The following is a 17,209-nucleotide window of genomic DNA, read 5'->3' on the forward strand; positions in this document are numbered from 1 at the left end:
ACAGAGCGGCCCAGGCCCGCCCTCCCGCGCGCCCCCCGCGCTCCCACGTTCCTACCCGCGGGCCGCGGCCAGCGCGGCGGTGCACAAGCAGAGGAGGTGGGCGGCGGTCAGGAGCGGTGGGCCCTGCATCTCGACGGCGTCTGCCCGGGCTACAGTCCGCTGCCGGGGAAATTCGCGGGCACCGTGGGGTGTGGCTTGCCACCTCCTCCCTGATTTTTTTCCCTCTTAATTCGAGTTTAGTAATCTGAAATGGGCGCGCCTAACAGCAGAGTAAGAGATCTAAATTGAGACAGGACTTGGAGGCTCCACCCCTCCCATCCCCATTACAATGGCGCTTCTCGCCGCTGTGGCAAACATCGCCAATCCAGGGGGTGAGAAAGCAGTCGCTAAACGCAGGCGGCCCCACCTGGCCCCGGCGTCCCGGCTGGCCGCAGAGAACAGAGCGCGCCCACGTCCCCGGCCCACCGGGTTCCTCAGGGTGTTTACACTAGCGCTCTACCAACGATGCCCAGGGTGAGTAAACAGGCCCATCCTTGTGAGGAGAAATTCACAGCAGCTATGTGAAGTGGAAAAAAGTCAATCATTGTCCTCCAGACTATGAGTCAGAATTTTAGAGAAACGGCACACACACACGCACACGCGCGCCAAACCGGGTCATATTTCCTGGGTAGTTATTTAATGTATATGAATAGAAACAGAGAAAAACTATATTTCTTTAAAACAAAAAATGAGGTCTACTGCTTTCCTTTCCAGGAAAATGTTATGGTTTCTCACCTTAAAAAAAAAAGAAGAACAAAAAGAAGAAAAGAACTGGCACTGCAGACGTTAGGTGTTGCTACTTGGAACCCTGAAAAACAATAAGAAGATGTCTTTATATTTTTGCTACAGAAAGAATTCGGTAGAACTGCAAAGCTTGGAGCAATCTGTCTGAACACAATTAGGGTTCGGGTGGCTCTCCTGTCAGAATGAAGGCCAGTAGCCGGTGGTGCCCAGGAGTTATTGATGCCCAACTCTTCCTGGCTTGTTTGCAGCTCCTCTCCCCTGCTCTCTGGCACTGCCACCATCTTCAGATGACTCAGGTTTCACCATGACTACACCATAAAAGCAGGGAACTGCCAGAAACTGTTGGAAAACAGACACATTCAGTCCCTGACAACGTAAACTTTCTAATTCATAGAGAGGTTTTAGATGGTAGCATTCTAATATGGGGCAAAATGCAAACGGAAAAGAGGTCAGCAAAAAGATGTCTCATGACAAAGCTATGTGCTAAATAAGGAAAAGTGAGAAAGTAGCACCTAGACACACTGTGGTTTGGGGAGTCCAGAAACTTGCTTTCCTCCCTTTCCTGTTCCACCCCTTTTTCTCCCTGCTGAACAGCTTGCAAAGGTCCTTATGTCGTTTCCTACAGGCAGCCTATCTTTAGTGTCCAACTTCCTTTGCAGGCAGGACTTAGGAAAAGCCAAAAGTGTCTGTGTGAATCCCTGGGTGCTGACCTGTTCCTGACACAGCTGTTACTGCTGGTCTCCTCACCTCTGTTGTTGAGAGAGGAGGACCAGGGTCAAGGGTGGACCAAGCACCAAGATCTAACTCAGTGCTTCTCACATGCCAGTGTGTATGGGAATCACATGAAACGGACACTGACTTGGCAGGTCTGGAGCAAGGACTGGGATTCTGCTTTACTTTAGCAGACCGTGGGCCATGGAGGCTTTACAAGTGGGGGCAATTTGGGGGCACTGTGATGAGCACAGGCAGTTAGGAACGCTGAGAATATTCTTCTCAATCTTTCAGTTCATAAAGGTGGATTAATAAATTCAGGTTTATTCTAGAGGTAGGCAAACATAAGAGGGACTGCAAAAGATTAGTTGATAATGTTGCCTCCCGAGAAGACTTACAGAAAGGCTTAGAACCACATTGTATAAAAGTAAATCTGTGTGAATTTTAAAGTGATGCCACCTTCCTGTTTATGCCTTCCTTCCAACAATACACGTTTGTTGAAAGGCATAGTCATGCAGAAATTTAGGCATATGGATTTGCATAGAGATGAGGCTATTACATGCCTAGTACAGAGTAGCTATTCAATAAAAATTTGTTAAAAGGATTAATGAAAAATGTTTATCTCAGAAGTGGGTTTTTTTCATTAAGAAAAATTGAAAATGAGGCCAGGCGTGGTGGCTCACACCTGTAATCCCAGTACTTTGGGAGACCGAGGTGGGTGGATCACCTAAGATCACGAGTTGGAGACCAACCTGACCAACACTGTGAAACTCCATCTCTATTAAAAGTACAAAATTAGCCAGGTGTGGATGGTGGTGCATGCCTGTAATCCCAGCTACTCAGGATACTGAGGCAAGAGAATTGCTTGAACCCGGGCGTTGGAGGTTGCAGTGAGCCGAGATCGCACCATTGCTCTCCAGCCTGGGCAACAAGAGCAAAACTCTGTCTCAAAAAAAAGAAAAGAAAACAAAGAAAAGAAAAAAGAAACGCTGAAAATGGGCTGGGCATGGTGACTTACGCCTGTAATCCCAACACTATGGGAGACCGAGGCAGGCAAATCACTTGTGTCAGGAGCTCAAGACCAGCCTGGTCAAAATGGTGAAACCCTGTCTCTACTAAAAATACAAAAATTAGCCCAGCATGGTGGCACACGCCTGTAATAAAAGCTACTCGGGAGGCTGTGGCATGAGAATCACTTGAACCCAGGAGGTGGAGGCTGCAGTGAGTCAAGATCGTGCCACTGCACTCCAGTCTGGGTGACAGAGCAAGACTCTGTCTCAAAAGGAAACCTGAAAATGGTCTGAACATGTAACAATAAGATACTGGGTTTGCTATCATTTGGATGTTTGTCACCCAAAGCTCATGCTGAAATTTGATCCCCAGTGTTGGAGGAAGAGCACAATGTGAGGTGTTTGGGTCCTGTGGGTGGATCCTCATGAATAGATGAATGTCCTCCCTGGGGGTGGGGGTGAGTACTCAGTTCCCACAAGAATTGGTTGTTAAAAAGAGCCTGGCACCTCCCGCTTCTCTTGTTTCCTCTCTCACCATGGGATCTCTGCACACTAGCTCCCCTTCCCCTTTCACATGAGTGGAAGCAGCCTGAGGACCTCACCAGAAGCCGAGCAAATGCCAATGCCATGGTTCCTGAACAGCCTGCAGAATTGTAAGCCAAGTAAACCTTTTTTTTTTTAATAAATTACCCAGCCTTGGGTACTACCTTATAGCAACACAAAACAGACAAAAACAGGATTAAATAAATTACAGTATATCCATGCAATGGAATACTGAAATAATTAAAAACTATTTGTTTAATTGGAGCTTGTTTAATCATCTAGAGGCAAATAGTCATACGTTATTAAGGAAGGTATATTATTCTGTTCTCACCCTGCTAATAAAGACATACTTTATTATTTATAAAGGAAATTTATAAAGGAAAATTTATAAATTTTATATTTATAAAGGTAAGAGTAATTTATAAAGGAAAGAGATTTAATTGATTCACAGTTCCACATGGCTGGAAGGCCTCACAATTATGGTGGAAGGCGAATGTGGAGCAAAGTCAAGTCTTAGTCAAGTCATGGTGGCAGGCAAGAGAGCATATGTAGGAGAATTCCCCTTTATAAAACCATCGTATTTTGTGAAACTTATTCACTATCACAAGAAAAGCATGGGAAAGACCCACCCCTCTGATTCAATTACATCCCACTGGGTCCCTCCCATGACACTTGGGAATTATGAGAGCTACAATTCAAAATGAGATTTGGGTGGGGACACAGCCAAACCATATCAGAGGAGAAGTCTGTTTTATAAAACAGAATTTAAATTTCATTCTATTTTTATAAAAAATAAAGTGTGTTTATGTGTACATAGACATTACAGATCTATGTATTGAAGAAGGACTTGAAGGATATTCACCAAAATGTTAGTATCCTGGTGATTGCCTGGATATGCCAAGTTTCCTACAATAAATGTATATTATATCTCCTTTAAGAAGAAAACAATAATAGTGATATTATTTTAGTAAATAATTTTTGAGGAGGCACCTTAGAAGCTCTTTTGAATAAAAGTTCTGAATTTTGATACCAAAAGTATCATCTATGCTTATTCCATGAAAACCAAATGGTCTCTTGGATAAGAATCCCACACTGTTCCTGTGTCCCTCCTGAGCTGTCTTTAGGGTGTTGATATGGTTTGGATCTGGGTCCCTGCCCAAATCTTATGTCAAATTGTAATCCCCACTGTTGGAGGTGGGGCCTGGTGGAAGGTGATTGAATCATGGGGCAGATTTCCCCTGTGGTGCTGTTCCTGTGACAGTCTTCATGAGATCTGGTGGTTTAAAAGTGTATGGCACCTCCCCCCACCTCTTTTGGTCCTTCTCCTGCCATGTAAGATGCCACGAACCCATATATCAGTCCACTCTGCCATACTTTGGCAATGTTAAAGTTGAGACCATGAGTAAAAGCTGCCTGAGGACTCCCTAGAAGCAGATGCTGACATGCTTCCTGTATAGCCTGTGGAACTGTGAGCCAATTAAATTTCTTTATCAATTACCCAGTCTCAGGTTTTTGTTACTTTAGAGCAATGCAAGAACAGAGTAATACAGATGTGGTTCAATGAGAAAGGCAGAACCACTACGAGTGAGACAGACCCTAAGCAATCATGGGAGCTGGTAGGGCAGTTTGTACAGGCCATTGCCCCTGTGTGTAGTGTGGAGCATAACATGAGTCAGCCAGGGTAGAAAAGCTAAATGTGGGTAAGAATAAAGAAAAAACTGAGAAGTGGAATCAATGTCCATCTTACCACCTCCAACTTCCATGTCATGGGTAACCTGCAGGAGAAGCTAGTGTCCTTTTTCCAGAGCTGCATGTGCATTTGACCCACAGTTCAGAAAAACTGAAGGAAGACAGCCTCTGAGAAATAAAGGAGCTACAGGCCTGATTGTGGCCCTAAACCCACAAAAGTGAACTAGCGCATTAGTAACAATATGGGCAAGTGTTCTCACCTGCCTAGCACTCTAAACCAAGCTTCAGAAAGTAAAAAATACAGGTGTATGGGGTACCCCACCTCCCCTTTATAGAGTCTGCTCTGTCCATGACACCAGCTGGGGGCTTCCCGGGGGCCACCTGAGTCCATGTCCCCATCAGATGGACATTGAGAGGGGTGAGACCAGGACTGGCAGGGAGCAGTTATTTGCCTTTCTAGTCTCCCTCCCCAGCCATGCACTTTTGTCTTTAGAAAAATGATGGGGAAAACCTTGGCTCCTTTGTCCAGAAAGTGTTAATTGCCTGTGGGTTCTGGTGGCTGGGGAGAAGAGCAAGAAAGCAGAGTGCAGGTGGGTGGCTGAAAGGGAAGAGGGGAGGAACGGGGCAGAAAGATGAAGGTGACCCTATCTAGCCCCCTGGAGAAGGGGTGAGAGGTCAGGTAGAGTAGCTGCTCAGTACACAAAACGTAGAAAGATAAGGAAAAAAAAGGAAAAAAAGAAATCTCCTACAGTCTTACCACTACCCAGAGACAAGCATTATTTCATTTTGTTGTATTTCCTTTCTCTCTTTCTCCACATAATTTGCTGGTATCTTTTTTTTGTTTGGTTTTGTTTGTTTGTTTGCTTTGAGACGGAAGTCGTTGCTCTGTTGCCCGCCGGCTGCGAGTGCAGTGGCCGGATCTCAGCTCATGTAAGCTGCCACCTCCCGGGTTCCCGCCATTCTCCGCATGTCTCAGCCTCCCGAGCTGCTGGGACTACAGGCGCCCGCCACCTCGCCCGGTAGTTTTTTTTTTGCTATTCTATTGTATTTATTTATTTATTTATTGTATTTATTTATGTATTATTTATTTTTTAGTGGAGACGGGGTTTCACCGTGTTAGCCAGGATGGCGTCTCGATCTCCTGACCTCGTGATCCGCCCGCTCCTCGGCTGCACCCAAAGTGCTGGGATTACGGCCCTTGAGCCACCGGCGCCCGGTCGCTGGTATCTGTTTTTTAAAAGGAGTATATTACGTGTAGTTAAATATATAGCAACTTTGTATCCTACTTTTGCCCACGTCTAATCTGATGTCCATTCATAAGCACATTTCTCATGTCCTCTTACAACCTTTGTGTTAAAATAAAATGTTATCAGCTGCCAGGCCAGGCGCGGTGCTGGCCCTCACACCTGCTATCGCAGCCACTTTGGGAAGAGTCCAAGGCGGGCGAGATCCACCTGGGGTCAGCGAGTCCGGAGACTCAGCGCCTGACTCAATGATGAGAACCGCCGTCTCTACTAAAATACGAAATTAAGCGGACCGTGGTGGCACGGATTCCGTTATCTATTAAGCGACTCAGGAGGCTGAGGGAAGGCAAATTGCCTTGAACCTGGGAGGCCCAGAGGCTGCCGAGGTGAGCCGATCTTGCCGCCATTGCACTGCCAGCTGGGCAAAAAGAGGAAACTCCGCTCCTCAAATTATAAAAAAAAAAAAAAAAAAAAAAAAAAAAAAAAAAAAAAAGCCGGGCGCGAGGTGGCTGAAGCCGTGATAAATCCAGCACGTTCTTGGGGAGGCCCGCGACGGGGCCGGGATCACGAGGTCAGGAGATCGAGCCATCCTGGCCTAACACGGTGAAAGCCCGTCTCCTACTAAAAAATGTACAAAAAGAACTAGCCGGGCGACGGGGTGGCGGGCGCGTGATGAGTCCCAGACTACGCCGGCGGAGGCTGAGGCAGGAGGAGTAATGCGACCGTTTAAACCCGGGAGGCGCGCTTGCCAGTGAGCTGAGATCCGGGGCCACTGCCCCCACTCCAGCCCGCGGGCCACGAGCCAAGACTCCGTCTCAAACAAAAAAAAGTGTCATCAGCTGCCCGCATAATGAAAACAACCAAAGGATAAAAGACATTTTCAGAAATGGAATGACTCAGAAACTTTGCCTTTCACAAATTCATTTTAGGAAGTTACTTTAGGAGGACATATTTAGCAACCCAGTGAAATAAGCCAAGGAAAAGGGAAATGTATATATAACCCCAGAAAAAAATGAAGAGACAACTTCTAATAGGAAGAATTCCAGGGGTAAGGTCTTAAGGGAAATAAAAGGGATCTTAATAGATGTACATAATGAAATACAAGAAAACTGAGACTATGATAAAGTAAAATAGTGCAGTAAAAAGGAAGGAAATTTAGAAATTCAAGGGAAAAGCGAACACTGAATAAAAAAGAAAATATCATGATTCATTAGTTGGCTTTGCAGTGAAAAAGAACTATTTAGTCGTGTTGATGTAAGTACGGTTTATTGATTTATAACAGAATAAAAGTATTGACGAAGAAGATTTAATTACACTGTTTCACCATTTCTAAAATACATGTTTTCACATTTTAACATTTCTGATCTTACAATCAATGGTGTCATAATAATAATCAACAATATATTTTCTTTCTTGGTATTAAAGTGGAATATCTTAGATTTTATGAAATATGTGAAATACACAATGTTTACAAAACAGAATGTAAATGGTGTTGATACTTAAAAATGAAAAAAGCACAGATGACAAAAATTTACAAAGTCAAAGAGGGATGAAGAATTAAAGCACTGACTGAGACACTAAGAACCTTATAAAGTAAAAAAAAAAGTATCTACAGTTTTCTTGGATCAAGAAATATGTCATAAGCATATTAAGACTATAAAGTAGTGTAAGGATATAAGAAAAACTGAACCAAAGTGGTTTTCCCACTTTTATACACTCGATATAACACACTGGCCACCAAAATGCATAGAAGAGGTTCCCCCACGCTGACCAAGCAATCAATTCTCTGGCAGATTCTATAGCAGACTCAGCTGAGCATCATCTAAGTCAATTCAATCCCAACACAAACTACCTGGAAATAGCAGCAGATCCCATAGGTTGAGGGTTCCTTCCCATAAGACTGCCCCCAACCTCAGATGCCAACCACAAACTCAGGTTGTGACCTGTGCTTCTGATCCAACAGCTATAAATTGAGGTTCCCACAATCCCAACCTCGGGTTTGGTTAATTTGCTAGAGCAGCTCATAGAACTCAGGGAAACTATGTTTCCCAGTTTATTAATAAAGGGTATAATAAATGACCTCTGCCAATGCTAGTTTGGAAGTTGGAAAATGTCACCCAATGGAATAATTTATAAACAAACTAATTAATTAATTAACAGAAGCAGTTGGACTTGGTGGCTCATGCCTGTAATCCCAGCACTTTGGGAGGCTGAGGCAGGAGTACTGCTGGAGCTCAGGAGTTCAAGACCAGCCTGGTCTCGAACATAGTAAAATCTTGTCTCTACTAAAAATCAAAAAAATTAGGCAGATGTGGTGGTGCGTGGCTATAGTCCCAGCTACTTAGGAAGCTGAGGCAGGAGGATCATTTGAGCCTGGGAGGCTGCAGTGAGCTTGATCACACCACTGCACTCCAGCCTGAGTGACAGAAGGAACCCTGTCTCAAAAAAAAAAAAAAAAAAAAAAAAAAAAAGAAACTCTGAGAACCCTATAATCCAGGAACTTTTATGGAAGCTTCATCAAATAGGAATAATTATTAATGCCATCTCTAGCCCTTCTCCCTTCTGCAGAGAATGAGGGTGGGCTGGAAGTTCCAGGCTTCTAATCATAGCCTGGTCTTTCTGGTGACCAGCCTCTATCCAGCAGCCTACCAAGAGTCACCTGATTAGTACAAAAGACTCTCTCATTGCCCAGAAAATTCCAAGAGATTTAGGTGCTCTGTGTCAGATGCTAATACTCAGGAAATTACAAATGTCTTTGGAGTTCTGTGTCAAAAACCAGAGCAGAGACCAAATATTAGAACAAAAGATTATCCTAGCACCACTATCTAAAAGGGTATTAAGAACTCTGTTTCAAGAACCAGAGCAGAAACCAAACATTAGAATGAAAGATTCTCCTAGCACTCCTATTGCTCAGGAAACTACAAGAGTTTTAAGAACTCTGTGCCAGGGACTAGGAGGCGGAGACCAATATGTGTATTTTTTATTGCACAACAGCCAATTAGAAATTAAAATACTAATATATTATCATAAATATCAGAGTAAAAGCAAAGGTATTTTTTTCCAAAAAAAAAAAAACCTACCAGACAAAAAGGAATCACAATTTGAGTTCTTACAAAGTTTCTAGTGTTCTTCTAGTGCATGATTTGAATTCTTATATTTTGAACAGCAAAGTACTATCTGGGGAAGATACATTAATCTGAGATGACATCTACCAATGCCAATTGGGAATTTGTCACCTAATGGGACAATTTGTAAACTTATTAATCTATTAATCAGCAAAGAAACAACCTCAAAATCACACCGACAATAAACTTCTGCTTCAGATCCCAAGTTTGTAGGCCAGCTGAGGCAGTTCACACTTTGTGTTTCTTCTTCTCCTCAGAACAGTAGTCTGGGAGAAGCATGTCCTTCTTGTGGTCATGGTAGAAGCACAAGAGAACAAGCTCCACTGCTCAAGCACATTTTAGGTCCTGTTTACCTGACATCTGTGAAGATCCTATTGCCCAAAGCAAGTTTCATGGTCAAGGACCAAGTCAAGAATGGGTAGCATACTCCACCTTTTGGTTAGAGGAACTGCAAACTTAATTATGTGGTAAAGGATACGGATGGGAGAAAATTGGGACAAATAATTCTATGTACCACAGACAGTTACGAAAATTTGCCAGAAAGCTGTGTTCTGTTCATCAAGACAATGTTTCCAGAAGGACAATTAGCCTATCAAGGAAGAAAGGTAAAAACAAGGAAGGAAGGAAGGTAAAAACAAGGAAGGAAGAAGGAAGGAAAGAAGGAAGGAAGGAAAGGAAGGAAGGAAGAAGGGAGGGAGGGAGGGAGGGGAGAAGAGAAAAGGGGAGGGGGGGGGAAGGAAGGGGGAAAAGAGGAAGGGAAGAGAGACAGCATGCATGTGAAAGAAGGAAGGAAGGAAAGAAAGACTGAAGGGAGGAAGGAGGATCCAATGTCTAAAATCATGCATGGTTTTTTTTAGTTATTCACTTTTAGAGGATGCTCCAATATGAACTCATTAAAGGTAAAGAATTAACCTTTATCCTGCCTTTCCTACATGAACTGATCACTGGGTAACCAAATAGTAGACATGAGGAATTTCTCTCTATAGTTTTCCAGCAAATAAATGTAAAATTAATGTTAGAATACCACATCACGACTCTTTGTGAATTAATAGATCTAGACCAGTGCTGTCCAATAGAACTTTCTGCGACGATGGAAATGTTCTATATCTTATACAGTAGCTATAACCAACATGAGTTTAACATTTGAAATGTGACTGATAGGCCAGGTGCAGTGGCTCACGTCTATAATCCCAACATTTTGGGAGACCCAGGCAGGTGGATCACTTGATGTCAGGAGCTCAATACCATCCTGGCCAACATGGTGAAAACCCATCTCCACTAAAAATACAAAAATTAGCTGGGCATGGCAGCAGGCACCTGTAATCCCAGCTACTCAGGGGGCTGAGGCAGAAGAATCACTTGAACCCAGGAGGTAGAGGTTGCAGTGAGCCAAGATCGTGCCACTGTACTCCAGCCTGGGCAACACAGAAAGACTCTGCCTAAAGAAAGAAAGAAAGAGAGAGAGAGAAAGAACTGATATAACTAATAAATCGAATTTTTTATTTAATTTAATTTATATTTTTAAGTAGCCATATGTGGCTAATAGCTACCACATTGGACTGTGTAGACTGAACAGTGATCATAAATGGCTGCTAGTATCACAAACAGAGATATTCAGAAACTATATGCCACCCAATAGAACAAAGCACCACCTAAGAAGTGGTCTTGACAAAAATTCTAAACTGAATCTGATTAAATATCTAGATTTAAATGCCAATTTGCAAGGAAATGTGAAGGAACATATTAAGCATCACACAGATGTATTAGCAAAATTCAGACTGTGCAAAACACTACCAAACAATCCAATTCCTTCAACAAATAAATTGCAAGGAAAAATAAAGAGAGGACATCAGCAAGATGCTAGAATAGGAGTTTCCAGGGCTCATCCCCTCAGAGACACGTCAATTTGAACAGCCACCCACACAAGAGTACTTTCACCAGTGCTGAGGACTCCAGGTGAGAGATTACAGCACCTAGTTGGAGCAAAGATACAAGAAAAGACACATTGAAGAGGGTAGGAAAAACAGTTTCACATTACTCAAGTTACCCCTTTCCCAAGCCTACTCAGCAGAGCATAGCACAGAGAGAGAAAAGCCAGAAAAGCCCACAGCTAATATCATGCAAAACGGTCAAAAGCTGAAAGCTTATCCCTTAAGATCAGGAATAAGACAAGAATGCCCACTGTCATCACCTTTACTCCATATAGTACTAGAAGTCCTAGCCAGAGCAATTAGCAAAGAAAAAGAAATACAAAGACATCCAAATCAGAAAGGAAATAGTAAAATTGTCTGTTTGCAAAGATGACATATTATATATTTTCAGAAACCTGACGTAACTCAGGAATGGAAAATCAAATACTGTATGTTTTCTCACTTATAAGTGAAAGCTAAGCTATGAGGATGCAAAGGGATAAGAATGATATAATGGACTTTGGGGACTTGAGGGGATGGACACCAGGGGGTAAGGGATAAAAGACTACATGTTGGATACAATGTGTGCACTGCTTGGATGACAGGTACACCAAAAACTCAGAATTGTCACCACTAAAGAACTTATTCGTGTGACCAAAAACCACCTGTACCCCAAAAACTATTGAAATAACATTTTTTAAAATTTTTTAATTTTTTAAACCCTAAGGATTCCATATAAAAAAAAGAACTAATAAATTCAGTGATGTTGTGTGATACAAAATCCACAAGCATTGATCTAGACAATGTTTTTTTGCATATAACACCAAAAGCACAGGCAACAAAAGCAAAAATAGACAACTGGGATTGCATCAAACTAAAAACCTTCTGGAAAAAAAAAATCAACAGAGTAAAGAGACAACCTATTGAATAGGAGAAAATATTTGCAAACCATATATCTGGTTAGTAAGGGGCTTATATCCAAAATATATAAGGAACTCAAACTACTCAATAACAAGAAAACAACCCAATAAAGAAGCAGGCCAGGCGCAGTGGCTCATGCCTACAATCCCAGCACTTTGGGAGGCTGAGGCGAGTGGATCACGAGGTCAAGAGACCATCCTGGCCAACATGGTAAAACCCTGTCTCTACTAAAAAATACAAAAATTAGCTGCACCTGTAGTCCCAGCTACTCGGGAGGCTGAGGCAGGAGAATCACTTGAACCTGGGAGGGGAGGTTGCAGTGAGCCGAGATCATGCCACTACACTCCAGCGTTTTGAGACTCCACCTCAAAAAAAAGAAAAAAGAAAAAAGAAAAAAACGGGCAAGGCAAGAATTTGAGACCACATAGGCAACATAGTAAGATTTTTGTCTGTACAAAAAATAAAACTAAAAAGCCTAGCCAGACATGGCAGCATGCTCCCAGCTACTCAGGAGGCTGAGGCAAGAGGATCACTTGAGCCCAGGAGTTTGAGGTTACAGTGAGCTATAATCGTATCACTGCACTCCAGCCCAGGTACAGAGTGAGATCCTGTCTCTAAAAAAAGGGGTGGGGGGGAGGAATTGAGGAAACATTTCTCAAAGGAAGAATATAAAATGGCCAACAGGTACATGAAAAAATGTTCTATATCACTAATCATCAGGGAAATGCAAATCAGTACCAAAGAGATATCACCTCATACCTGTTAAAATGGATATCATCAAAAAAGACAAAAGTCGACCAGATGCAGTGGCTCACACCCATAATCCCAGCACTTTGGGAGGCTGAGGCAGGTGAATTGCTTGAGTCCAGGACTTTGAGACCAGCCTGGACAACATGGCAAAACCTCATCTCCCCAAAAAAATACCAAAATTAGCCAGGTGTGGTGGCACTCAGCTGTAGTCCCAGCTACTTGGGAGACTGAAGTGGGAGGGTAACCTGAGCCAGAGAAGCGAAGCTTACAATGAGGCAAGACTGCACCACTGCACTCCAGCCTGGGTGACAGAGCAAGAGGAAGGAAGGGAGGGAGGGAGGGAGGGATGGAGGGAGGGAGGGAACAATGTGGAAGCTCCTCAAAAAATTAAAAATAGAACTACCATATGATCCAGCAATCACATTTCTCAGTATATATCAAAAAGAACTGAAATTAGTCTCAAAGAGAGATCTGAACTCCCATGTTCACTGTAGCATTGTTCACAATAGCCAAACTATGATATCAACCTAAAGGCCCATCAGCAGATAGATAGTGATATGCTTTGGCCGTGTCCCCACCCAAATCTCATCTTGAACTGTAACTCCCACAGTTTCCAAGTGTCATGGGAGGAACCCAGTGGGAGGTAATTGAATCATGGGAGCAGTTCTTTCCCATGCTGTTCTCATGATAGTGAATAAATCTCATGAGATCTGGTGGTTTTAAAAATGGGAGTTCCATTGCACAAGTTCTCTCTCTTTGCCTGCTGCCATCCACGTAATATGTGACTTGCTCCTCCTTGCCTTCCACCATGATTGTGAGGCCTCCCCAACCACATGGAACTGTAAATCCATTAAACCTCTTTCTTTTGTAAATTGCCCAGTCTTGGGTATGTCTTTATCAGCAGTGTGAAAACGGGCTAATACAGTAAATTGGTTCCAGTAGAGAGCACACTGCTGAAAAGGTACCCAAAAATGTGGAAGTGACTTTGGAACTGGGTAACAGGCAGAGGTCAGAACAGTTTGGAGGACTCAGAAGAAGACAGGAAAATGTGGGAAAGTTTGGAACTTCCTGGAGACTTGTTGAATGGCTTTGACCAAAATATTGATATGCACAATGAATTCCAGGCTGAGGTGGTCTCAGACTGAGATGAGGAACTTGTTGGGAACTGGAGCAAAGGTGATTCTTGTTATGTTTTAGCAAAGAGACTGGTGGCATTTTGTCCCTGCCCTAGAGATTTCTGGAACTTTGAACTTGAGACAGATGATTTAGGGTATCTGGTGGAAGAAATTTCTAAGCAGCAAAGCATTCAAGGGGTGACTTGGGTACTGTTAAAGGCATTCAGTTTCAAAAGGGACATAGAGCATAGAAGTTTGGAAAATATGCAGCCTGACAATGCAATAGAAAAGAAAATCCCATTTTCTGAGGAGAAATTCAAACCAGCTGCAGAAATTTGCGTAAGTAATGAGGAGCCAAATGTTAATCACCAAGACAATGGGGAAAATGTCTCCAGGGCATGCCAGAGACCTTTGCAGCAGCCCCTCCCATCACAGGCCCAGAAGCTTAGGAGGAAAAAGTGATTTCATGGGCTGGGCCGGCCCAGGGTCCCTGTGCTATGAGAAGCCTAGGGACTTGGTACCCTGTGTCCCAGCCACTCTAGCCACTCTAGTGGCTAAAAGGGGCCAATGTAGAGCTCGGGCCGTTATTTCAGAGGGTGCAAACCTCAGCCTTGGCAGCTTCCACGTGGTGTTCAGCCTGCAGGTGCACAGAAGTCAAGAATTAAGGTTTGGGAACCTCTGTCTAGATTTCAGAAGATGCATGAAAATGCCTGGATGCCCAGGCAGAAGTTTGTTGTCGGGGTGGTGTCCTCATGGAGAACCTCTGCTAGGGCAAAACCTGTGAAGGGAAATGGTGGGGTGGGAGCCCCCACACAGATTCCCTAATGGGGCACTGCCTAGTGGAGCTGTGAGAAGAGGGCCACGTCCTCCAGACCCCAGAATGGTAGATCCACCCACAACTTGCACTGTGTGCCTAGAAAAGCCACAGACACTCAACACCAGCCAGTGAAAGCAGCCAGGAGGAAGGCTGTACCCTGCAAAGCCACAGGAGTGGAACTTCCCAAGACTATGGGAACCCACCTCTTGCATCAGCATGACCTGGATGTGAGACATGGAGTCAAAGGAAATCATTTTGAACCTTTAAGATTTGACTGCCCGACTAGATTTTGGACTTCCATGGGACCTGTAGCCCCTTTGCTTTGGCCAATTTCTCCCATTTGAAATGGCTGTATTTACCCAATGCCTGTACCTCCATTGTATCTAGGAAGCAACTAACCTGCTTTTGATTTTACAGGTTCATAGGCAGAAAGGACTTGTTTCATCTCAGATGAGACTTGGGACTGTGGACTTTTAAGTTAATGCTGAAGCGAGTTAAGACTTTAGGGGACTGTTGGAAAGGCATGACTGGTTTTGAAATGAGATTTGGGAGGGGCCGGGGTGGAATGATATGGTTTGACTGTGTCCTAACCCATATCTCATCTTGAATTCCCACATGTTGTGCGAGGGTCCCGATAGGAGGTAATTGAATCATGGCAGTGGGGATCTTTCCTGTGCTGTTCTCATGATAGTGAATACGTCTCATGAGATCTGATGGTTTTTAAAATCAGAGTTTCCAGCCAGTTGTGGTGGCTCAGGCCTGTAATCCCAGCACTTTGGGAGGCTAAGGTTGAGACCAGCCTGGCCAACATGGTGAAACCCTGTCTCTACTAAAAATATAAAAATTAGCCAGGCGTGGTGGTGTGTACCTGTAATCCCAGCTACTTGGGAGGCTGAGACAGGAGAATCACTTGAACCCGGAAGGTGAAGGTTGCAGTGAGACCAGATTGCACCATTACACTCCAGCCTTGGTGACAAAAGCAAAACTTCATCTCAGAAAAAAAAAAGTGGAAGTTTCCCTGCACAAGCTCTCTCTGCCTGCTTCCATCCGTGTAAGACATGACTTGCTCCTCCTTGCCTTCCACCATGATTGTGAGACCTCCTCAGTCACATGGAACTGTAAGTCCATTAAACTCTTTTTACTGTATAAAGTACCCAGTCTTGGTGTATCTTTATCAGCAGCGTGAAAACAGACTAATACAATAATACTATATTGTATTCTTGAAATACGCTTTGGCTTAAAGAGTGGTGGATCTTAAATGTTCTCACCACATACACACACACAAATGGTAACTGTAAGGTGATGGATGTTATAATTAGCTTGTTTGTGGTAATTATTCCACAACGTATATGTATATCAAACATCACATACATCACATTGTATTCCTTAAATATATAAAATTTTGTCAATTATACCTCAATATCACTGGGGTAAAAAAGAGAGAGAATGGAACGAAGCCATGGATTTAAATGGACTTTTGGTTTTCAGACACTTCCTATGTAACTACCAACTTGTCTTATGAGGGAGCACTGCAGATGGGGCACTGAAAAGCTATCCACTCCTTCCTTCTGCTGTGTATTCCTTTGCCAGAGTCTGGAAAGCTAAAATAGGCAACTTTCCAGGCTCAATCCAGCTAGACGTGGATTACCATACCATGTATGGTAATCCTTGACAAAGAGATGTAAAATGAAGACTGAAGAGAAAGCATTTTCTTCCTGAATGGAGACAACACCTCAAGGGAACCAGCCTTTGGCTCTTCCACTTTTGTCCTGCCCAGAACCCGGGCACCATGCTTTGAAACTCAGAAGATGAATGACACCCAAGAAGGGAAGATTGGAATGAGAGGTAGAAAACACTGGATCACTAAGTGCACAATAAAGCAGCTGTAGCAGCCCTGGACTGGGCCAAATGCCCTCTTCCCCATCAATCCATCTCTTTGCAGGAAGGAACTCCTGACTAAGTGCCAGACTTTCAGGCATGGACCTTTCCCCCAGAGGACTCTCCCTTTGGGTAAGATTGGCCAGCTGCATGGAGAGTCTACCATTGCCTCAAAGCTCTCTCTGCAGCCACTGCCCTTTCACTGCTCATCCAGAACACAAAAGCTCATTTTTCACATCCTGTCTGCTCCTACAAAATACAACAAACACACCCTTGAGGTCAATTATTTCTACCAAGGTTAAGCCGTCTTCGCTTAGGGGCAATTTCTGCACCTACTCTTAAATATTTTTCTTTCAAGTATGCCACACCCTTCCACTGGCACATTTTAGTCAAAGGTATTATCAATCAAGTTTCAACGGCTGTTAAAAGATTATATTTACCTCCTTATGCAAAAGTGTGTTTGCCTGTTGAACTTCTAGCAAATCAGATTTCTTCAAAAGGGAATTGTATAAAGAAAAAGAATAAAAAATAATACAAGTACATAAATCTGTATGTAATATATTTAGAAAATAGTCGTAGAAATATAAAAATGGCTTGAAATGACAACAAACCAAATAGAAATGAATCACAAATTCACTCATATCTCTGGGTTTGTGGTCTTGGCTTTACTTTCTTAGGTTACCTGCCCCAAATCTTGGGCTGAATCCTTTATC

General features: G+C 43.3%; 1 protein-coding gene and 1 long non-coding RNA gene across 2 annotated transcripts in view; both read right to left on the reverse strand.

The window, feature by feature from the left end:
- The window catches only part of CD109 (CD109 molecule), a 152,841-nt gene extending 152,281 nt beyond the window's left edge, over window positions 1-560 (reverse strand). Inside the window, 1 exon segment of the mRNA XM_017871333.1 lies at window positions 56-560. Coding sequence (XP_017726822.1) covers window positions 56-129 — 74 coding nt within the window. The 5' untranslated portion in view covers window positions 130-560.
- Window positions 561-1,040: 480 nt separating this feature from the next.
- Window positions 1,041-17,209, reverse strand: part of LOC108529196 (uncharacterized) — a 37,257-nt gene continuing 21,088 nt past the window's right edge. The window contains exon 3 of the long non-coding RNA XR_001885431.1: window positions 1,041-1,122. This is a non-coding gene — a long non-coding RNA (uncharacterized LOC108529196). The remainder of the gene's footprint in view (window positions 1,123-17,209) is intronic.

The sequence above is a fragment of the Rhinopithecus bieti genome, unplaced genomic scaffold (assembly GCF_001698545.2).
Source record: "Rhinopithecus bieti isolate Rb0 unplaced genomic scaffold, ASM169854v2 scaffold_4709, whole genome shotgun sequence".
Classification (NCBI taxonomy): Eukaryota; Metazoa; Chordata; class Mammalia; order Primates; family Cercopithecidae; genus Rhinopithecus; species Rhinopithecus bieti.